Below are 24,160 nucleotides of genomic sequence, written 5' to 3' on the forward strand. Positions count from 1 at the left end.
GCTATTCCCATAATTTATTTTTCCATTCTGAACTTTGTCTCCACAGTCTGTTTCTAAGTCTCACATTTGCAGATCATAATTGACGTTATATAAATTTCGCGTTTCAAACACACTGGTCTTTTCTTTTTATAGGGTGGGGCGTCATAAGTTGAGTACAGATTGTTACATATTCGAATACACTTACAGCAGAGAACGTAAACTGATCACACGTGGAAATTGAAGTGTTGTGCAGTACTGGAAGTTGCGGAATTAGCATGGTCACTACTAGTAACCCCCCCACCCCACCCTCCGATGCACACACCGCTTGCCATGAAATTGTTTAACTGGGAGGGCACGGGAATAATGTCGATGTGGTACGGAATCAAATCCGAGTGTCTGGGATTTTTATTCCAGTTCTGTATTCTTTTTTTTATTTTATTTTTTCTACTCAACACACCACCACCTTCAAATACGGAAGGATCCAAAGCCTCAACTTTTTTTTAGAATTATGACATTTTCATTCTATGTGGTAATCCAGCACCTTATTGTATTTCGGTATCGACAACTCACCTGTGCCAATATCCCCTATGGTAATAATGTACCGATATTCAAGGTTATAACTATTTGGGAATAAAGTGGCAGGTGTGAGCTTGTGGATTTTGGGGGTGAATATAAGAGAGTGATGGGTGTAGAATGTATGTTTTGGCGTGTAGGGAAAGAAGGTTCGACTCTGATTGGAATGGTTAGCTCTTCTCTCCAACATACCTCTTCATTTCTGAATATATTCATTGTTGTAATGCCCATCATACTTCTTAAACATGCCTAAGTTTTTCCTTTCTGCTTCCTTGAAGTTTGAAGTCTGTGCTCTATTGAGTGTAGTGGACAAAATCGCCCATTCGAACAGGTATCTCTCAGCCTTCATCTCTAGAAGCTAATTTTCATGACACTTTTCATTCCCCATAGACATTCACTTGTTTCCCCTTCCTCTATACTTCACCTGCATTCCCACTTCTCCATTCCCAGCTACATGAGACCCTGAATACTTCAGGGCCATTTCCATCTATAAACCAAAAGACTTGTTCCCCCTCAAAAAGGAGGTTGCTAGTCAAGGCATGCAACCACTCCCGTCTCTCGCCCATTTCCAAAATAATACATATACCAAGGGCTTTTTCACCCTTACAAGGGAGGTATCCAAAGTCAAAGGCATAAATACACTCCCACCCATTTCATCCTCACATAGTCCACTCCCGTTCACCACCAAAATAATACATACAAAATAAAGAGAAAAATACTACTATTACTACTACTACTAATAAATCAAATAAAGCATCCATCCTGATGACAAATAAAAATAAAAACAACAATGGAAGTTTATTTACAAATGAAATACATCAGTATTTGTACATTATTATAACTATTCACTTCTTAAAACATATGAAAATAAATCCTATTTTTTTTGGAAGGTCATTCATAGGAACTTGTTTCCAGTGATTCTATTTCCTATCAATGTGGGCTGGAATGACACCTGGAGCCTCTATGATATTACATGTGTTGTTGGGATGTACTCAAGGGAGAGAGTAGTACATTATCAGCATTATCTTGTACAAGAGAAATTGAGTCAAGGTAAAATGGATGGGTAAGAAAAAGGAACAAGGCAGAGACATGCCAAGGGTGAGCAAATTAAATAAAAAGGAAAGAAAAATACCAAGTTAAACAGAACATAAGAAGAACATAAGAATGAAGAAGACTGCAAGAGACCATAAGGCCTACACTAGGCAGTTCCGTATCCATCACCACCTGTCAACCCTATCCATAAAGTTGTCTAGCCGTTTCTTAAAACAACTGATAGTTTCAGCGCTTACTACATGGTTACTAAGTTTATTCCATTCGTTGACCACCCTATTAGTGAACCAATTCTTGCCTATTTCCTTTTTAAATCTAAATTTTTCCAGTCCAGAAAGAGGTATGGGAGGTAGTGAAGGATAGAAGGGGAACAGGAGTAGAGGAAGAATGGGTGCATGTCAAGAAGGAAGAGCTAATAATTGCATGGAAACCTCATACATTAACCAGGCAAACTTGACTCCACTGCCATGATAAAATCTCATACAACACCTTTTAGAGTATACAATCAAGAAATATCATAATCAATAGCTAGGATGTATGTAGCATATTCTACACACTATCTTAAGAAAGAAAAGAAAAAAAATGAGTTTTACACAGCAATCTATTTGATGAAAGAAAAAAAGTGAAATAAATATTAAATAATAATGATATATAATCATTATGGACACCGGAAATGTGATTCCTTAACAAAATACATTTACTTTTCTGTACCTTTAATGCCCCTGGATCTCTTCTCTTTACTTTCATCTATCTGCTCACAACTATTGTTCAACACAAGTATGCACTCATTACTAATGAATAACAAAATAACTCCTGACATATCGTTGTACTTATTTAATAATTATAAGATTAGATTTTATGTGGGGCCTGGCTGTGAACATGTTATGTCTTGCTGCATTGCCCCTAACCTTAGTAGTGGGCAGGAGACAGGGATAATCATTTATTTACATGAAGCTAAGACAGAAAAGATAACAAATGAGTCTATAGATGGGTGAAGGGTGGGTATATGCTTTCATTTACCAACCCCCATTCCAAGAGGAAAAGGGCTCTTTTAGCATGAATGTATGTGTAAAATGTTATACAGCAGTGGTTTCAACCTTTTCAACCTACAGAGGGAATGGAATCACTGGGACTAAGCTTTTATAAGACCTTACCAAAATTAAATTAGTTAACAAAATATAAAAAATGCATTCAACTACAACCTTTAATATGATGGTCAATACTAATGTAATTTAGCAATATAATAAGAACAACTATACCCACAGTATTTCTAGATTAAGCATTCTTTGCATAATATGTTTTTGTTTTACGATTCAAAAACTTGTACAAGTACTTGATGCGTTTATTTAAGTCTTTCATCTTGGTAGGACGAGAATGTTTCATTTGTGCCTGAAACATTTTTCTTTTTCTCAATAACATACGGTATTCACTACCTTTGAAGCCTCGAAGCCAGGATGGCACTGAATAGCACACTTCAGTAGGATGAAGATTTCCATTACCTAAAATATCTGGAAAAAAAAAGAAAAAGAAAGATCCATTACCAGAATGAATATAGACCTTAAACGAGCCAAGAATAACCCTAACTAGGATGAGATGGATGGATGGGGTGAATGGAGAATGGTTGTATATAGATGATGTTGTGATGCATGAGGTGGAATGAGTAGGGGGATGGGGGGTGAGGTAGTATGTGTGAGCAAAATTTGACACAGCCTGAAGGGACTTCTCCCCATCTTCTCCTTTTCTGCATGGGGGGATGGAGAGGGGGGGGGGGCGCCAATTTTATGAAGCAGCCTTGCTGTGGATGTGCTGTGTCTTGCAACACTGCCTCCGACCCAGGGCAGTGGAGAAGTTGCAGGGATGACCCATCATCCAGGAGGTGCCAAGATAAGAGGGAAGGTGGAGGGGAGAGGAGTGCATTTAGGAATGGAATGGGTGGGAATGGTTTTTATGCCTTTTTCTTTTAGGCTACCTCCCTTGTAAGGGGGAAAAAGCCTTGGTATATGTATGTATGTACATAACCACTCCCTTGTAAGGGGGAAAAAAGCCTTTGGTATATGTATGTATGCATGTACATTAACTAGTTGCTCAAACCACCACATTATGCTCATCATTTTGTCACACACTGGGAATAAAAAAGATTTTTACTAAGATTCCAAACCATTCTCCAATAGACTGGAGTTTCTATATGCAACAAACACCCATCTCAATACCTGTCCAAAATCTATCCAATGCCCCTCCCATCTTAGCACCTTGTCCCAGACCACATCACTCAACATAAAGGAAATTCAGACACAGTTCCTCCACAGCAGAACCTGACAGTTGGAGCTGATTTACTTCCACTGCCTCATTATGATGACCCCATTCCCTCAAATATTTGAAAAATGTATAGAATAGAGGATGAGAACACCTCTTCACACTACATCATTTCTTCATCGATCTACAACCACTTTCCATTCATTCTTATCTTTTGCACATTTCTTTGGATCCAATGTCCCTTACACACCATCTATCCACCTCATTCTTGCACTCCCTCTAAAGGTCACTCCATCCACTTCTGTTTCTCACCACTCATTCTTTTCATATGGCCAAACCACCTCAGTATTCTTGATTTACTATGACAACTATCTCTACACCATTAACTCACCTCCACATTTCTCACTTTATCCATCTTTGTAACACTTACAATACTTAAAAAATGTCTCATATGTTTTGGCTCTTTCCTTCTGCCTACTTCAAATTCCAAGAACTCAAAGAATTGGCAATAAAAATCAACAAGAAAATAAACATACTAAGACCAGTGACAAGCACAGTAACAGTCAACAGAAAAAAACTAATCACAGCCTTCAAGGGAGGTAGCCAAATCAGAGACACATACTTATTCCCACCCCTTTCACTCCCCTCCACCCCTCCCATCTCAGCTCCTCATGAATGACAGGTCATCCCTGCATCTGCCAACTGCCCTGGGTCAAAAGCAACGCAGCAAGACACAGTATATCCACAGCAAAGCCTCTTCAGTTAACTGGCAACCTTCCCTCTCCATCTCTTCATGCAGAAAAAGAGACAGCGGGGAGAAATCTCTTTGGGCTGCATCAAAATACCATTCACACATAAGCACCCCTAACCCCCCATCCCTCCCTTCCTTGCATAACATTATCATCCATACACATTCTCCATTCATCCCTATCTCCTGCCTTTTCTCTTCCTTGATCATCCCCTCAAGTTTACTCCTTCCACACCTCCTTCTAAACCATCCCAATAATCTTTCATCAACTCTATCTAGCATCTCCTTCTCCATTCCTGCTCTCCTCCTCCTTCCTCACTCTATCCAACCTAGTAACCCCTACCATACTTCTCAGACATTTAATCTCAAATGCATTTAAATTTTTCCTCTCTGTTTCTTTTAAATTCCAAGTCTCTGTGCCATTGGCACAATCACCCCTTCATACAATCTCCTCTTTGCATCCATTTCCAGTTGCCTATTTCTCATAACACTTTTTAATCCCTCAGGCCATTTATGGTGGGTGACTGAAATATTTGTGGCCTATGGGAGGACACGAGATACATATTTGTAGCTTTTTTTCACTCTAATCTTTCAATAGCCAGTATAAGAATTTTCAAGTGTTTAATGTAATATTTTTTGTTTTTGTTTTACAGATAACTGATTTGGGATAGTAAGGTATTGTAGAGAAAATGGACAAAATTGGTCATTGGGCAGTTATTTAATACCTCCACGTCAAGGGCTTAACACCAAAAGAAATTCACAAGGACATGGTGGCTATTCTACGAGACAATGCTCCTTCATACAGCATGGTTAAAAAATGGGCAGCTGATTTCAAACGGGGCAGGAACAGCCTGGAAGATGACCCTTGTCAAGGAAGGCCTGCCACTGTCACCACTCAAGAAATCATTGACAAAATCCATGATGTGTTGCTCATAGATCAGCGTTTGGCTAAACGTTTTATTGTGACAGAGTTGAGCATCTCCCATGAATGTGTTCATGCAATTATCCACAACCATCTTGAAATGACGAAGGTCTCAGCTCGAAGGGTCCCAAAACTTCTTGGACCTGATCAGAAGCACTGCTGCGATGCAACATTTCAAAGAACAATTTTGCCATTTTTTTTTATGCTGATTCACAAAGATTTATGCAGCAATTTGTGATCATGGATGAGACTTGGGTTCACCACTTCCAGCCTGAGTCGAAAGAACAATCAAAACAATGGAAGCATCATGGATCTCCAGCTCCAAAGAAGGTCAAGTCGGTGATCTCTGCAGGGAAGGTGATGGCTTCCATTTTTTGGAGATTCTGACAAAGGGTCAATCCATTACTGGACCATACTATGCCAACTGAAAGCAGTCATTAGGAGTGTTTTTTCATCAGGACAATGTGCCAGCACACAAATACACTGTGGCTCTTGCTGGCATACATGATTGTGGCTTCCAGCTAGTTGAACATCTGCCCTATTCACCTTATTTGGCTCCCTCAGACTACTATTTCCCAAGATTAAAAAAAAAAAAAAAAAAAAAAAAGAGCTCAATGGTCAATATTTCGCCACGGATAATGATGTCATCAATGCTGTAGAGGTGTGTATTTGGAGGACCAAGATTCAAGCTCCTAAGAAGAGGGGATCCGTAAACTCCATGACTGCTGGAATAAGTATGTAAACTTGCAAGGGGATTACATTGAAAAATAAATGTATTAATTTATCCTAATACTTGCTTTTCTCAACCTACAATTTACTTCCACCTTTACTCCTTCCTTTCCTGCTATATGTGATCCCAATTACGGTACCTCAAGCTATCCACTTCCTCCAGCCTATCTCTTTTCAGACTTGCTTCTCATCACATTACTTTTACCCACATTTACCTTCAACTTTCTCCTATCATACACCTTCTCAAAATCTGTCATTAACTTCCTTAATCCTTCCTCTGACCCTGCCACAAGTAGTGTCATCAGAAAACAACTGTCTCAACTCCCATTTTCCTCCATTTTCTTTAACCATTTCCAGTCCCCTGACCATTACTCTTGCCTTTACCTTACACACCACTCCATCCATGTACACATTGAACAGCTATGGCAAAATTTTTTTTAGTGCATCCTGTTATTATTCTTAACGCTTTGTGCCCTGTGGTTTGTTGGGTGTGTATTTTATCTAAAAAATTAAGAAAATACACATCCAACAAACTACAGGACACATTGCACCAAGATGTAATAAAACCACCTCAGATTAACCAAACTCCCTACTCTGCCAAATGACCCCTGCCATCAACCCTACAGAAAAATCGCTTCCACAGCAAGCAAGAACCACACTAATCTGTGTTCAAGCCACTTTCCGTTTTTAAAAAATAGACAATAGATTCAAACTATTTCAGATACAATCACCATACAGGAGACACCAAACACCATGTCCTCCACTGCCCTACTGTAACCTTACGAAAACAACAAAACCTTGAATGAACTGTGGGCCAATCCAGTGGCTGTTGCCAGTTACCTGGGAGCCACGAGTCTCCTGCAATGGGGCAATGGATTCCCTGACTGAGCAAGTTCCAAGTCTCTGCTCCATCATGGTCACAATCAATCCAGAAATCAACCTAACAGAAAAATCACTCCTAATGAAAGTAAGAATGGCTCTATTTTTAATCTAAACAGTATCAACATATAATCAACCTTGCCTTAGACACAGAAGACACATGACACTACACACTGCCTAATAAGCATCCCTTTTAGAGAACACCACAAAATTTCTTCACTAAGTGTCTTATGGGCTTTAGTGGTGGCTGTAGCCAGTTCCTGGGTATTGCAGGTCACCTGGAAGAAAGAACTGGGGCAAGAAATGGACTGAAAATGGATTGATTCCACCTTATTATATCAAAGAGCAAAATTTCATAATTGTAGGAACCTTGACTAGAAACTGTGCAGCTAAATACCTGCAATACCAAATCTCTTATCAAAATACCTACCTATATAGTCATTCTGGCCAAAGAGTGCTTTCTTCTCTGACCATGCATTTGCTGGTTTGTACAGAGGCATTGGTAGTCTCTTGGTGCCTTCCAATCGTGGGAGTAAGCCTGCATGATAGAAAATGGTACATTTCTTCTGTGAAATAATTCAGGGAAGAGGGAGATGAGAAGGTGAGGCAGGAGATGGAAAAGAGAGAGAGGAGAGAAGGAGGCAGGGAAAGAGAGAGGGAAGCAGGAGATGAGACAGGAAGAGAGGAAAGGGTGAAGGAAAAAAAGAGATAGAGGGAAGGGAGTGGAGAAGAGGGAAAGAGAGAATGATTGCATTTGAGTTATAGTGTTGCAAAAAAGTCTGGTGTATAACAAAATGACATAGGGACAATGATATTGTTATATATTTTTCAAACCTCATTCTCACCTACAAAAACAATATTAACTGAGAACAATGCTACCCAAGATGACAGGCAATAATAACTATTTGAAAAATAATGGTAAGACCTACCAGTAAAATCACCATGCAGTGAAAATAACATTATAAATAAATATATATATATATATATATATATTTATATATATATATATATATATATATATATATATATATATACATATATATATATATATATATATATATATATATATATATATACACATATAAATCATGCAGTAGAAAAATAAAATAAACCATACCTTTGTTATGTAATTTATCTTTCAAACCATAATTTCGTAATAATGGCCCACTTGCAATCTTGTCTGCATGATATCGGTGCCTGACACTAGTAACCGAAGGTGTACTAGTATTTTGTTTCAACAAATTCAAGAATTCACTTCCAAAATCCATCCTCATCCATGACCCATGAAAACTATAGGGAAACAGCTGACGAGGACTATGAACAACAGCTCTTGTTGCAGTTAATAGTTTCCCAACTATAGATGACATAATGAATACCTGCAAAATATGTCACATTAAGGATTAATGTTAACAAGATTAACTTTAGTTGTACTCATAACATTATTTAAAAAATATTCAATGTTAACAAGATTAACTTTAGTTGTACTCATAACATTATTTAAAAAATATTCAAACTATGATTTAGCACACAATTAAATTCAAGAAATGGTGGACTGCCAAAAGTGATTAATATTCATGAACACTACATCAGTGTTTGATTGATCAATTGATTAATTCAGTAAATTAACACCTTACAACTGATTACTATAGAAAGTGGAGCTCATAAGTAGTCTTAGAAATAAAGTATTTGATATGATGAAATATTTCTGCAAGGAAAAATTTCATAAGTATCCATACACACGATTTCATTTTGAAAACATATTTTTCTGATAGTTTCCTTGCTGATCAAAATATGATCTTTGTTTCTATTAGAAATCACTTGTTTTACATTCACCACACCAATCTGGGAGAACCATGTTGGGAAATCAGGATTTGATTTTGAGGGGGGTAATGAGTACAAAAAATAAATAAATAAATAAATAAATAAATAAATAAAAATAAATAAATAATTTAAATCAGGAACTAAACAATTGGATTTGAGCTTTTGAGATTTATCAGGTTGTTAGGTTAGGTTAGGTGAGCATCACAGGTTAGGTTGGCATATTTCTTTGATTTTTTGGAATTTGAGAATTTTCATCTCGCGCACCATCTTTTTGTGGATCATACGCTTTGGCCCTCTAGGTCTATAAGTGCAGGAAAAATCAGTGACCAAGCCCACACCAGCAAACTAATCGGACTGACTAAGAATAATAACCATTTAGAACAGGCCATTAGGGAGCCAACATGAATGAACAATGTGTTGGATTTTATTTTTACCAGTGACTGTGATCTAATACATAGTGTGCACATCAGTAAAAAAAAATTATGTTGGACCATAGATTAAAGTGGGTGGAGTGAGAGGAGTGGAGGTAGAGGTAAATTGTAGATTGAGAAAAGCAAGTAAATGCCTTGAGGGATTAGTGTCATGAGAAGTAGGCATCTGGGAATGGATGCAAAGAGGAGATTGCATGAAGGGGTGATTGTACGAAGAGGCTGAGAGGAAAAATCTGAATGTGTTTGAGATGAAATGTCTGAAAAGTATGGTAGGGGTTACTAGGTTGGGTACAGTGAGACATGAGGATGAGAATGGTAGTGGAAAAGGAGATGACAGATAAGGATGATGAAAGAATATTGGGGTGGTTTGGACACATGGAAAGAATAAGCAAAGAAATATTAGTAAAAGAGGTGTGGAAGGTAGAGATAGAGGGAATGAATTTGAGAGGACAACTGAGGATGAGATGGATGGATGGGGTAAAAGGGGAGAAAGAGAGGAGTGTCCATTAAGCAAGGAAGACAGAAAGCAGGAGATGGGGATGAGTGGAGAGTGGCTGTGTACAGATGATACTGTTATGTAAGGAAGGGAGGAGCAGGGGTGCTTATGTATGAATGATATTTTGTTGCAGTCCAAAAGAATTTCTATTCTCCATGACTTTTCTTATTCTGCATGAGGGAACAGAGGGAGGGGGTCACTTATTATGTGAAGCGACCTTGCTGTGGATGTACTGTGTCTTGCTAAATTGCTTCTGACCCAGGGCAGTGGGTGGGACACAGGGATGACCCATCATCCATAAGCTTAGGTGATTAGGAGATGGGGAGTGTAGTGGGTGGGAGTGGGTATATGCCTTTGACTTGGCTACCTCTCTTATAAAGGGGGAAAAACTCTTGGTATATAGACAGAATAGCAACCTAGCAAAATCAACACAAAGAGAAGCAAAATGGTCAATTTATAGTTTCACCCAACCATAGAATTTGATATGTGGCTTATGTGTTTCTGGTGAGAAGTGTTGTGATATGAACGATGGTGTACATCATTTCCGTTGCAAATGCGTACTTTTGAAGTAATTAAGTATTGAAGTTATGCACTTATGCATACATCTCCCGAACGATGTGGGGGCACGTGTGGGAAATTGGGGTTTTTGGGTGGGGAAGACTAATAAATGGAGTAATGCGCATTGCAAAACAGGTATAAAATGAAGAAGACTAACGAAACACATAAAAAAACAAAAATACCCCATTTCGGATAGGGCCGTGCACGGCGCCATGTTTGTTTATTAACGATTGTATTTGTGACTATAACAGCTAGATTTAGGGAAGCCGCTCATGCAAGAGTTGGTAACCGTAAACTAACCTAACGGAGGTAACGTTAGTTTACGGTTAGGAAGTTTTGCGCTACTGGAGTGGACTTCGCTAAATGTAGCTTATCTAGCGAGAGATTTTTCGGATCGTTGGGAAAAACAAACATGGCTACCGCTCGCGTTAGGCGGGACTCCGGCCCTAAAATTTGATTTTTATGTGTTTTTTTTTTTTTAAGCGTTTTTGTTCATTTTATACCTGTTTTGCAATGCGCATTACTCCATTTATTAGTCTTCCCCACCCAAAAACCCCGACTTCCCACACGTGCCCCCACATCATTCGGGAGATGTATGCATAAGTGCATAACTTCAATAATTAATTATTGTACTTAAAAAGTATGCATTTGCGACAGAAATGATGTACACCATCGTTCATATCACAACATTTCTCACCAGAAACACATAAGCCACATATCAAATTCTATGGCTGGGTGAAACTATAACTTGACCAGCAAAACTCCCCACTCAGCCAAAAGACTGGAGAGAGAGAGAGAGAGAGAGAGAGAGAGAGAGAGAGAGAGAGAGAGAGAAAAATCAAAGAGAGAGCAAACCGATTGTCATTCAATGATGATTTAGAGACGGCCTTCTGGTCTATGATGAGTGATTGTAGAACTAAAGAAATGCTAGTGTCTTTCATGAAGAAGTGTGAAAATTTATGCAAGAACATAGCCCTGGTAAAAGAAAATTAAACAGCACAAATAAAATACCCAGGAACTAAAAAGTTTTCATGAGAGCCAAAACAACACTACTAAGGAAACTGTCAAAAATATCAACATGAGATACTGATATTGGAGAGAACATTAAGACAAAAGTGAAAGAAATAGAAACTAAGATGAAAGAATTGCACAAAATAGAGAGGCAGCATGAATAAGATAAACCATTAATGGCCATAAAAAACAATCCAAAATACTTATATGTATACCCCATAGGAAACTTAAAATCTCATGTAAAAATTGGAACACTGGAGAATCAAAATGAAGAACTAATTGAAAACTCAGAAAAATTTGTGAATGTGTTTGAAAAACAACACAAAAGTGTGTAAAGTGAACAATTAGCAGGAAAATTAATAGTAAACCCCAGAGAATTCTTCCAAGTAAATGGTATAAATGCTGATAATATCAGTGGCATTATTTTTAGACCCAGTGATATAGTGGAAACCATAGATGAAATAGAAATTAACTCATCACGGGGACCAGACGACATCCCAGCAGTGTTTTTAAAGAAGTGTAAACATACATTAGCTACCCTTATCACTTCAGAGAAAATCACTGGACAAGGGGGCCATACCAACAAAACTGAAAGGACTAATCACCCCATCTTTAAAGGTGGATCACAAGACCTTCCAGCTAACTACAGACCTGTTTGTCTCACCTCAAAAAGGTGTTCTAGAGTAGTTGGGGTGAACTTTATTGAGAGGATGGGGCAGTTCAATCTGGGACAACATGGGTTTTGGAAGGGACAGTCATGCCTTTTCCAATTCCTGAACCACCACAACAACATTATAGACAATGTGAGCAGCAGAAGAAATGTTGTTGTGGTCTACCTAGACTTTGCAAAAGCATTTGAAAAGGTAGACCACAGAGTGCTCCTACACAAAGTGAAAAATACAGGCATCACTGGAAAACTGGGACTATGGCTCCTTGATAGAAAGCACAAAGTAATAGTGGATGGAGCCCAGTCAAAAAGGTCAATGGCAATTAGTGGAGTGCCACAGGGCTTGGTGCTTGGCCCACTGCTCTTCCTGGTCATGATAAGTGACATAGACCAAGGGGTTACAATATCCCAAATGTCCTTGTTTGTGGATGATACCAGAATCTCTCAAGAAATTACGACCAGAGAAGATTCTGAAAGAATACGAAAAGATCTGAAGACAGTATACAAGTTGTCAAGTGAAAACATGGTGTACAAAAACAAGAAATTTGAACTGATCAGATATGGACCAAATCTAAATCTAAAAGAGTATTGGTACACAGTGGTTGCAGAGGAAATAAAAACAGGAAACACTGAGAGACCTGGAGGTGTGAATTAGTGATGACTGTGGCTTCCAAGCACACATAATCTGCGCAACTAGCGCTGCTCATAAAATGAGTGGGTGGATCATCCGGACCTTGAAGACCAGGAAACTTGAGCACTTACTACCTCTGTGGAAGACCCTGGTGGCGTCAAAGCGGGGAGTATGCATGCCAGCTATGGTCTCCACACAAAGTCAAGGAGATACAAGAATTTGAACAGGTCCAGAGGGTACTCATGATGTCAGCTGGGAACTCCCTGAATTACTGGGAGATATTAAAAATAGTCAACCTCTTCTCACTGTAGACACAGAGAGTGCTATACAGTTATTCACATCAGGAAAGGCCTGAAGGGCACAGCATCAAAGCTCATTGCAAAATGAATGATGTGATATCAAAGGGAAACACCTCCCCAGGTTTGGTTAGGATTTGCACGAGAAGTACCATAAGCAGCTGCTCCCAGGATCTTCAACTGTCTCCCAAGAGAGATGAGACCTAACAAGTCAGCATGGAGGCTTTCAAGAGGGGGCTAGACAAATTCCTGGACAACATCCCAAATGAGCCTCAATTCCTGTATAGCCCAACCTCATGAGGAGCAGCAATGAACTTGATTCTCGATCGCAGACCAGGGTATTTTTTTTTTTTTTTTTTTTTTTTTTTTTTTTTTTAGAAATGCACATCTACACAATATAGCATTAGAAAATGAAAAATTAATTTTGCAAATTATAATACATCAATGTAATAAATATTTTTCTTGGAGGAAATCAAAAACTGAAAATGTTGCTAAGAGCTATGTACACATGAATGAAGTCACACTGACTCCTTTAAACATCATTTTCGTTTTGATTGATTCAGAGGTCGAAGACAACTATGACCTTGATGACCTCTAGAATTACAGGTACTGCATTACTAAATGCAGGTTAGGTTAGAATAGATGAATTTATCATACTTTAATTTCTTCGACATCTGCATCTACCACAACAAAGATGGCATTTTTCAATCTGTCACAGTGGCTACATTTGTTTGTGTATAGCTTATAGACTTTTTCTATTATTGATCTCCATCAAGAATAATGTGTATTATGTTGATGTAGTATGATTTACAAAATTATTATTGTCAAATTTTTAGAAGTGCACACATGTGATATAGCAAGAGAAAATTAATTATTAATTTGGTAAATTATAATACACCAACATAATATGCAATTTTCTTGGCTGGAATTAATAACAAAAAGGTTACTAAAACTGATTTATTAATTAATGAATTCACGGTGGTTGAATGATACATACCAAGGTCAAAGAAATGAAAGGATGATAAATTTGTCCATTCTAACCTTACCTAACCTATCTAACTTAACCTAACCTATATTTAGTAATTCGGTACCTCAAATTCTAAAGATCATCCAGGTCATTGTCACAGATACTGATGGCCTGATTATTATTATACCCTGGCCAATCAACAGCAATGACAGAACCCCGTGTTCTCTCAAAGAGTCCAAGGAAGCCATATTGTTTTTGTAACAGCACTTATTAATGTCATCTGGAGTTGGAGAACACCCAGTCCATGACATGAAAGCCTTTGTCTAACTGACATGGTGTATGGCATCTGGACTGTATCCTAGTGGCTTCGTTTGTTAGCAGAATTGCTTGTAGCAAGGTTTTTTGTAATTGATTTCCACCATGAAAATAATATACAGTCGAACCTCGAAAGCCCGGATCCCGAATGCCCGGACCCTCGTATGACCGGTCGAAATGAACAAAGGGTGGACTTTTCAAGCAAAGTTCCCTATTTGTTCGGTAGGTGGCAGCGATGGCCGTACACGTGTACTCAAACCCGACCCAGTCAAGCCGCCACCAGGGCTGCCGTTTCGTAGAATTTTGTACCAAAATGTAGTAAAATAGTGGCATGTGGCAACTGCACAAGGACATGAGGAATTTTTTTCTACATAGCGGGCTGTTAAAAACATTTAAAAACTCAAACTTTTGTTAAAAAATCATAGAACTAGTTATCAAATAATAAATGGTACATCAAAATATGACTTTTATTGGTAATTGTGTTACTCATAAAATATTATACCCCAAAAGATACGTTTTTACGGTGTAGAAAAAAATTCTACACTAAAGTTTCAGCTTTCTTTTAGCACCAGGGCTACCGTTTCGTAGAATTTTGTACCAAAACGTAGTAAAATAGCGGCATGTGGCAACTGCACAAGGAAATGAGGAATTTTTTTCTACATATCAGCTGGCTGTTAAAAACATTCAAAAACTCAAACTTTTGTTTAAAAATCATAGAACTAGTTATCAAATAATAAATGGTACTGTACATCAAAATATGACTTTTATTGGTAATTGTGTTACTTATAAAATATCATACCCCAAAAGATACGTTTTTACGGTGTAGAAAAAAATTCTACGCTAAAGTTTCAGCTTTATTTTAGCGATAATAATATAAAAAATAATTTTTATATCTTACTGAATATGTTAGGGCATGGGGGCCTTATATACATATAAAAAAAAAAAAAAAAAAAAAAAAAAAAAAAAAAAAAAAAAAAAAAAAAAAAAAAAAAAAAAAAAAAAAAAAAAAACTAGAACCAACATTTTGTCAAAGTTTGACAAGTATATCTTGCTATGAAAGTCTCCAGACGCCCGAGAAAAATGTATGCCCCGGTATGGCAATACTCCCATTCTACACGGCAGTGTAGAAAATGCGGCAACCCTGGCTGCCACCACTGTCCCGCTTGCATACCTTCTGATATTTACAGTGTACGTAATAAAAAATACAGGACAGTACACTGTATGTACAGTACATTTACATGCCTGTATTACAGTTATTATTACAGAATTATTATTGTTATTATCAGTGTTAGAGTATTATATGTGTTTCTATACCATATCATACATTACCTATATGTATACCGCTACGAAAATCTACGGGTGTTAGGGCGACATTTTCGATGACCGGACTTTTGGCATGACCGTACCGCCCTTCCCCCCCAATTAGTCCGGGCTTTCGAGGTTTGACTGTATTACATTCACATATCATAATTTACAAATTTAATATTTAATTTTCTAATGCCACATCGTGTAGATGTGCACAACTAAAATAAAACCTTGCTATATTGCATAGGTGTACTTCTATAAATTTGCTCAGACCAGTTCCGGTAAAATTTTACTTTCGACCATTGTAGGAATATAGCAATACAAAATTAAATAGTAATTTTGTAAATTAAAATGCATGAACGAAATATGCAATTTTGTGTGCGGAAATGAAAATAAAAAAGTTGCTAAAACAGATTTCTTAAGTAACGAAGTCGTGTATGACGAATGGTACGCCATGTTTGTTATGGTAGATGCCGACGTCGGAGAAATGAAAGGACGATAAATTTGTCTAAACTAACCTAACCTAACCTAACCTGTGTTTAATAAATCATTACCTGCAAATTAGATATCGTCCGGCTGGTCCTCATCGTCGTCGTCGTGAGAGACGTTGGCGGGCTTTTCAACCACTCAGCTTTTGTATGGCTATATTCCTCCAATGGTCGAAAGTAACATTTTACCGGTTAGGTTAGGTTAGTTTAGTTTAGTTTACTTTAGTTTAGACAAATTTATCGTCCTTTCATTTCTCCGACGTCGGAATCTACCATAACAAACATGGCGTACCATTCGTAGTACACGACTTCGTTACTTAAGAAATCTGTTTTAGCAACTTTTTTTATTTTCATTTCCGCACACAAAATTGCATATTACGTTCATACATTTTAATTAACAAAATTACTATTTAATTTTGTATTGCTATATTCCAACAATGGTCGAAAGTAAAATTTTACCCCAGTTCCTATACATAAGATAAGATAAGGCTAGGGCAGAGATATGGGAGTGGTGTGTCCTCAGATTAGCCATGGTGTTAACACCAAAATCTACCTACAAGGTCTACGAGGCCTAAACTAACCTACCTGCTGTGCAAGTAAAACGATATTACACATTTTTTTTTTTCTTAAGTGGCAGAAGACACCACATGTAAGAACAAAGATGAAAGGAAGGCCACTCCAATCATGGCATACTGTCATGGCCCATGGGAGAGTCTCTGCCCTAACCCGCAATAGCAGTAGCACACTATTCACACTGTATTGACAACAATCTTGTCTTAATTTATCAAGATCACTTGGTTTCAGAAAGTAGAGCGTTACAATGTTAAGGAAACAAATTAACTGAAATAGACCACGTCTGCAGAACATTATATGATTATTAAGAAATAGTTTTCCGTGCACACATCATATCATATGTAAAGTCCTGGAATAGGCTCGATGTTACTGACCAAGTTGGAACTATAAGCAAATCTAAAAATAAAGACATATAAAGAATTTCAGAAAGGAGCTCGCAAACGTGGGTTCTGTATATGTATAATGTTATAATAGAATAGGTCATTATTATTATTATATTATTTTATATCCAAATTCTGTGAAGTCTAGCACCGGTCACTAACAAATTATCATAGCTCATTATCATACAATCATGACGATTTATTTACGAAATACCCAAAATTATTCCATAATGGTGAATACTGTTGTACATTAATATATCCTACGTGAAAAAATAAAATGCTCATTTACCAACAACGTCGATCAACCATAATACTTGCACCCCTGTTTTCCCGAATTCAACAACTGTTATATGGATAATTGTCTTATATGTAAAACCAACGTACAGTTTTTATCAAATATCATACACATAAATTTCAGTATACATGGTCACCTACAATGATAGACTCATTCGTTCTATTTTCATCCTTTGTTCATATTTATAATTTATCAAGGTCAGTCCCAACATTTCTTATCAGCGCAAATTAAAAGTCTAGAGATAGGCAACACCACTGATTTTTTTCTCGATACGATAACAATTATTTTCCGCATACACGTAAATTTCAATATATATGGTCACCTATAATTGTAGCCTCATTCACTCTATTTTTTTCTTTTGTTCAGATTCATAGTCAAGGTCAGTCCCAAATTTTCTTATCAGCGCAAATTAAAAATTCAACAAATTGATTGGCGATACCACTTTTTTTCGATATGATACCAAGTATTTCCTATAGTGTCCAGCATCGTTTATTTAAAGAAATTTACAGAACAAATAACTGCCTATAAACATTCGACCTGCTGCTCTGACCTTCGCCTTTATTTCCTGCTATACCGTGCCATACCAAGGTCCATATAGTAGGACCTTGTGCCATACGATGTCGATAAATGGAAGGTTGATAACAAACGTGGTCTGCTGTCTCATCTTTTCTTCACCTTCGCTCTCTCAAATCATAAAATACAATGTAGATCGTTGAATGTCATCTTATTCATCTCATCGTCAAGTTATCATTACTCCTTGGTTCATTCATGACTATCTTGCTCAACCTGAAACCAGAGTAGGTTTAGCAGCCGTACGCACCGGATGGCTGAACAATGCCGGGTCGTGCACTGTTCAGAGTACTAGTGTACTATATAAGAATTTTTAGAATTTGTATATAATTGTGAGGATCTTCGATAGCTGGGTAGTATTGTGAGTGATTCAAGCAATGAAAATGAGTGATCTGTGTCATGATGAGTTATAGACTATAAGTGATCCGTTAAAGTGATGCGGATTTTTTTTTAAGTAATGCGGATTTTTTTAAAGTAATGCGGATTTTATGCGAAATTTGTGTTGAAGTGATGCGGAAACGTGCGTACATGAATCGAATTAAGGCTGAAAACACCAAGCATATTACCTGAGTCTGTAAATATTGCCATACTGAGTTGCCGCTGGCCAGGAAATTAATGAAAGAATTTGAAGAAAAACAATTATTAGCGGTAAGGACACACCAAATTGGCCATGATGATTATGCAGATTTAGGATGAGGAAAATATATAAAGAAGAACCTTCTAGTAGTAAAAACAACAGAGGAAACCAACAATGCTACAGATATGAAAAGTGATAGTATACAAATAAGAGATTTGATGTGGTAATTAAGTGAAGGATTAATGAAAATACAGATCTCTACTTACAGTGAAAGTGGTGGAATTATCGGCTGAAAGAAACCTGCACAGCGAAGCTATAGCGATAATCCCATACCACACTCCTGGTCATATGGCCATTTCCCGAAGGTTGAGTGTGGTTTGAATTTTCCGCCAAAATCATCGGAAATTTAAAATTCCCGGCTCTGTGCAGGCATGCGCATTGTCGACCCCACCTCCCCCTCCCTATTCCCTCCCTTCTTACCCGGCTAGCTCGAGCCGGACGTCGCGTCACTTAGCATCGCGGAACCAGACGAGTCGGTCACTCCACAACCCACCTTCTTTTCATGCCGGTAAGTCTGGTTCCTGCTCGTGCTCGTGTGTTCTCGTAGGGAGCCCTACCTGTTCTCCTGCAGTTTTTCCCCTTCGGTGTTGTGTCCAGACACCTTTGGGACACCCCTTCTATGATTATCATTATTCTATTTTCAGACCAAACGCTTGTGTGTGGAATCCGGCTGCACAGCCAGGATCTCGTCAGACGGCCACCACGACCTCTGCTCCCGCCATGCCCCTTGTTTCTCACAAGCTGGCTTTAACCCCCTAGCCTGCGTTGTGTGCAAAGCGCGGGTTGAGGAGATTCGTGCTGCTCCTCCCAAAACCCGTTCCAAGCTAGCCGCCCTCGAACTTCTTCGGGAGGCATGGCGCAGAGCTCGGAAATTGAAATCCGCTGACGACCCCCCCCCCTGGTGTGGGCGGATCCGGCGTTAGGCGTGGAATTGGGCCTCGTTCGCCCTCGCCATCCGTCTCCCTATGTCTCCGAGACTTCCGTTGGTGGACAACCTGGGCCTCTCGGAGTACAAGGGGACGAGTCTGATGTTACGGAGTATGGTGTCCCCGAGCGTCCTCAGGCCTCTCGGCAGCCCCATACATCCGACCATCAAGGGTCCTTAAAACCCTTACGGCTTGCTTTGTCAAGCACCCCCACGAACTCGTCTTCCTCCCTAGTTCACTCACGTGAACCCGGCAGGAAATCTCGCTCGAAAAAGAGGTCTGCCTCACCGAGGTCCAGGACGCTCAGCTTGTCCCCACCCTCCACAGCCTCTCCCCCCAACTCACCCTCCCTTCCTCGCTCTCCTTTTCCTCGCCGTAAATCCCACAAGGGCAGGGAGCCGGGGGACGAAACGAGGGGAGAGGGAACTCTGGCTGCCCAAGTGGCTGCCCTCCTTCCGTCCCTGATAGGCCCCGTCCTTGAATCGGCCCTATCACATTATCCGGCCTTTCAGACCGCGCAAATCATAACGCACCCCTCTCCAGAGCAACCTCCTATTGAACCTACGGCTCTAGCCCCCCCTCCCACTCTCCCTCCTGGTCCTTCCCTCCGCCCCTCCGTGCCGGCGACAGGTATAGGACTAGAAGGCCCCTCTCAGGAGGAACCCCCCAATCAGACGTCCGTCGGGTTGGACGGGGTGGAGGACCACTACAGTTCTTCTTTACCTTATCCTCCTACCATGACGGACTCTTGAGTTCACCCCTTCTCATGGTGTGACCTTCCCCGGTCCTGGGAGTACTCGTTTGGAGAAGATCACAAGCTAGTGGCCTGGTCTCCCGACTACTCGCTACTGGAGGGCTGGAGGAGGAGAGATGACGTTATCCTAAAGTGGGCCAACGACGCGGAGGGGGCTAAGGTTCTATATAAGATTCGACCCCTCTCCGCCCCGGCCTCCACGCCCTCCAGGATTTCCACCTCTAACACTCTGGACGCATTAGGTGCTCTCCTGGAGAACCCTCGTTTAAACCCTGATGGGCATATGTTTGTCGACAGGTCGGGGGACTCACCGGCGGTAGCACTCTCCCCAAACGCCTGGTTCCCGCAGGAGAAAGGGGGGAGAGCCTTAGACATCCCTGCTCTCGAGCGGGCCCAAGACCAACCCAAGACGGTTCCTCCTCGACGGCATATCCCTTCATCATTCCCCGTCGTCCTGCCACCACCCTTCGCGCCGGAGGGCCTGCGCGATTGCTTGTGGCACTCGGGCAGGGACCCCGCCCTCCCCCAGCAACTTAGTGAACCGGAGGCTAAGTTGCTGACGACGGAGGCCTCGATCACGGCAATGGCGATGATGAGGAACTGGCTGACGACGCTCGCCACGAGCTTTGAGGACTTCCCGCGGGAAGAATTGAGGTGAGTGGGATATTTCAATCTATAGAGGGTCCAGACCTGTCCTGGCGAGAGACGCTCGGGTAGCGTCTTCACCCAGGACGGAGCCTCTTGACTAGCGCCCGAGGACGAGGTCGTTCGGAAACGACCTCGGCTTCGCATATGTTATACGTTCTACAATTGAGCGATGTGACTTTATTACACCCTCCGGGGATCGGGATCCTTCTCGCCCTACTAATTTGATTCGCGTGTTTTCTGTATGCAGAGACACCCTGGCGGCACTCTCTACCGTGGCAGAGGGTACAGCCAACATGGCGTCATCAGCCCTACCCCCAGCAGCGAGGGCCTTCACCGCGGCTCGTCTGGCAGCTCGTCAGTCTGCAGCGCGGTCGGCCCCGGAGATAGCTCGCCGGGGCGTGGTGAGAGCAGCTCCCCTTTCCCGTGGTCTGTTCGACCAGGAAGCGACAGACCGCGTCTTCGCTACGGTCCCGACCGTCATCCAGATCCAACAACCCTCCCAACCGGAGATTCCAGGACTTCCTTCGGAGACACGCGATAGTGACCATCTCCGCTAGCACAGTTCTGGACTTCCTGTCTTGGCTAGCTGACAAAAGCAACAGGGCACCGGAAGGCCGACCCGGGCCATGCCCCCCACGCCCACAACATCAGAGGCCTCGCGGCATCGCTGGCGTTTCTCCGCACCCACTCTGTGGAACGGGTGCAGGACCTCGGGGGCTGGGCATCAGCAACTTCCTTCAGGACACGGTATCTCTACCACTCGATCACCCCTGTCCCATGTGTCGCCATGGGAACGGCTCCACCCCTCTTCGCAAAAGAAGGGGGGGCAAAGGGCGACCGAGGGGTAGGGGAAGGCCCAGGAACCGCTGAGCAAGATACAATATTCTACATAGAATTTATGCACTATGTGAATTGTACAATATTATTTTTATAAAAATAAATAAATAAATGAATATATATATATATTGATATTGATATCGATATAAGTAAAAAAAAAAAAAAAAAAAACAGGTCGAAATGGACATGACTTCTCCTATTCAACTTAAGCTAATCTATAGTCATGATGGTCAAGAACTTTACCATGTTGAAATTAATTTCAACGCTCACTGTGACTCAGGTCGAAATGACCATGACTTTTCCTATTCAACTTGAGCTAATCTACAGTCATGATGGTCGAGAATTTTACCATGTTGAAATTAATTTCGACGCTCACCGTGACTCAGGTGGAAATGGACATGACTTTTCCTATTCAACTTGAGCTAATCTACAGTCATGATGGTCGAGAATTTTACCATGTTAAAATTGATTTCGACGCTCACTGTGACTTAGGTCGAAATGACCATGACTTTTCCTATTCAACTTAAGCTAATCTGTAGTCATGATGGTCAAGAATTTTACCATGTTAAACTAATTCAACGCCCACTGTGACTCAGGTCGACATGAACATGACTTTTCCTATTCAACTTAATTTAATCTACAGTCATGATGGTCGAGAATTTTACCATGTTAAAATTAATTTCGACGCTCACTGTGACTTAGGTCGAAATGACCATGACTTTTCCTATTCAACTTAAGCTAATCTGTAGTCATGATGGTCAAGAATTTTACCATGTTAAACTAATTCAACGCCCACTGTGACTCAGGTCGACATGAACATGACTTTTTCTATTCAACTTAATTTAATCTACAGTCATGATGGTCGAGAATTTTACCATGTTAAAATTAATTTCGACGCTCACTGTGACTTAGGTCGAAATGACCATGACTTTTCCTATTCAACTTAAGCTAATCTGTAGTCATGATGGTCAAGAATTTTACCATGTTAAACTAATTCAACGCCCACTGTGACTCAGGTCAACATGAACATGACTTTTCCTATTCAACTTAATTTAATCTACAGTCATGATGGTCGAGAATTTTACCATGTTAAAATTAATTTCGACGCTCACTGTGACTTAGGTCGAAATGACCATGACTTTTCCTATTCAACTTAAGCTAATCTGTAGTCATGATGGTCAAGAATTTTACCATGTTAAACTAATTCAACGCCCACTGTGACTCAGGTCAACATGAACATGACTTTTCCTATTCAACTTAATTTAATCTACAGTCATGATGGTCGAGAATTTTACCATGTTAAAATTAATTTCGACGCTCACTGTGACTTAGGTCGAAATGAACATGACTTTTCCTATTCAACTTAATTTAATCTACAGTCATGATGGTCCAGAATTTTACCATGTCAAAATTTATTTCAACGCTCACTGTGACTCAGTGATGTCACGGTATGATGACGTCATTGTGATAAATTGACGTCACCATGTAGTCCTATGACGTCAATTTGTGTCCCTGTGACGTCACGAGACGATCCTATGGCGCCATGATCAATCCGGTGACGTCACAGTACAATCACATGATGTCACTAGGTATTAAACATATAGAAGTCCGCTTGTGGGTGACGAGACGTCACAAATTGCCATAGCACACTATTGGATGAAGACGCTCGCCACGGGCTTCGAGAACTTCCCGCGGGAAGACTTGGGGTGAGTTGGATACATACCGAGGGTCCAGGCCCGTCTTCGTGGGAGACGCTCAGGGAACGTCTTCACCCAGGACGAAGCCTCTTGACTAACGCCCACGGACGAGGTCGCTCGGAAACGAACTTGGCCTCGCATACTCCCTTTCGGTTTCTCGCTTACCCCGAGGATCTTCACGAAACTAGTGAGAGTGGTAGGCGTACGTTGGACGGAAGCAAGCGTCTCCACACTCATGTTCCTAGACGGCTAGTGGATGCATTTGCCCACCGGGGAGGGTGCATCGGCCGACATCTCAATGGCTCTGAGTGTGTTGGCGGACGTGGAGTTCGGGGTGGACTGGGACGGGTCTGCCCTTGCTCCCACACAGACTTTATTGGCTCGGGATTGAGTGGGACACAGTCAGCGTCCTTCGGGTGCTCCCCTGCGCCAAAAGAGCGTGCTTCTCTCACACGTCCTCCCTCCTTCGGTGGCGGGGGGGGGGGCCTCAACTTCGCGACCCCGGCCCTTCCACTGAGCCGCTTGGGGCGCCGACGGCTGGTACGGGAGGTCGACAGGAGCATACTGCTTCTCCCGCGTGACCTGCCCGGGCCGATACCCTCAGCACTCCACAGGTTGTTGCGTCCCTGGCTTCGGTCGGGGGCCCTACGCCGGTCGCTGGAGTTTCTCCGCACCCACTCTGTGGAGCGGGTGCGGGACCTAGGGACTGGACATCGACGACTCC

The 24,160-nt window shown here is 40.8% G+C and overlaps 3 protein-coding genes across 5 annotated transcripts in view; 2 read left to right on the plus strand and 1 right to left on the minus strand.

Moving 5' to 3' along the window:
- Window positions 1-1,336: 1,336 nt before the first annotated feature.
- The window catches only part of LOC143028601 (large ribosomal subunit protein mL51-like), a 41,480-nt gene continuing 18,656 nt past the window's right edge, over window positions 1,337-24,160 (minus strand). The window contains exons 1-4 of one of the 3 annotated variants that reach the window (XM_076190940.1): window positions 17,508-17,636; window positions 8,251-8,509; window positions 7,564-7,671; window positions 1,337-3,110 (exon numbers count right to left, since the gene is read on the minus strand). In XM_076190940.1, the coding sequence (XP_076047055.1) occupies window positions 2,878-3,110; window positions 7,564-7,671; window positions 8,251-8,500 (591 nt within the window). In that variant the 5' untranslated portion in view covers window positions 8,501-8,509; window positions 17,508-17,636 and the 3' untranslated portion in view covers window positions 1,337-2,877. The other 2 variants (XM_076190939.1, XM_076190938.1) reach the window with 2 other exon arrangements.
- The window catches only part of LOC143028603 (uncharacterized), a 210,081-nt gene continuing 204,046 nt past the window's right edge, over window positions 18,126-24,160 (plus strand). Inside the window, exon 1 of the mRNA XM_076190942.1 lies at window positions 18,126-18,298. The gene's annotated coding sequence lies outside the window, so the exon portion shown is untranslated. The remainder of the gene's footprint in view (window positions 18,299-24,160) is intronic.
- LOC143027957 (uncharacterized) lies at window positions 20,836-21,763 on the plus strand. The gene is made up of 2 exons (XM_076189602.1): window positions 20,836-20,908; window positions 21,150-21,763. The coding sequence occupies exons 1-2, from the start codon at window positions 20,838-20,840 to the stop codon at window positions 21,457-21,459; spliced, it is 381 nt and encodes a 126-aa protein (XP_076045717.1). The 5' UTR covers window positions 20,836-20,837; the 3' UTR covers window positions 21,460-21,763.

The sequence above is a fragment of the Oratosquilla oratoria genome, chromosome 9, assembly GCF_046742065.1.
Source record: "Oratosquilla oratoria isolate Oo_2021 chromosome 9, ASM4674206v1, whole genome shotgun sequence".
Classification (NCBI taxonomy): domain Eukaryota; kingdom Metazoa; phylum Arthropoda; class Malacostraca; order Stomatopoda; family Squillidae; genus Oratosquilla; species Oratosquilla oratoria.

What these genes read in the sequence shown, in the direction of transcription:
- LOC143027957 (XM_076189602.1), top strand. Translation starts at nt 20,838, where the DNA reads ATGGCGATGATGAGGAACTGGCTGACGACGCTCGCCACGAGCTTTGAG. An exon ending in TTCCCGCGGGAAGAATTGAG is followed by an intron (nt 20,909 to 21,149) that starts GTGAGTGGGATA and finishes TTCTGTATGCAG; the next exon opens with AGACACCCTGGCGGCACTCT.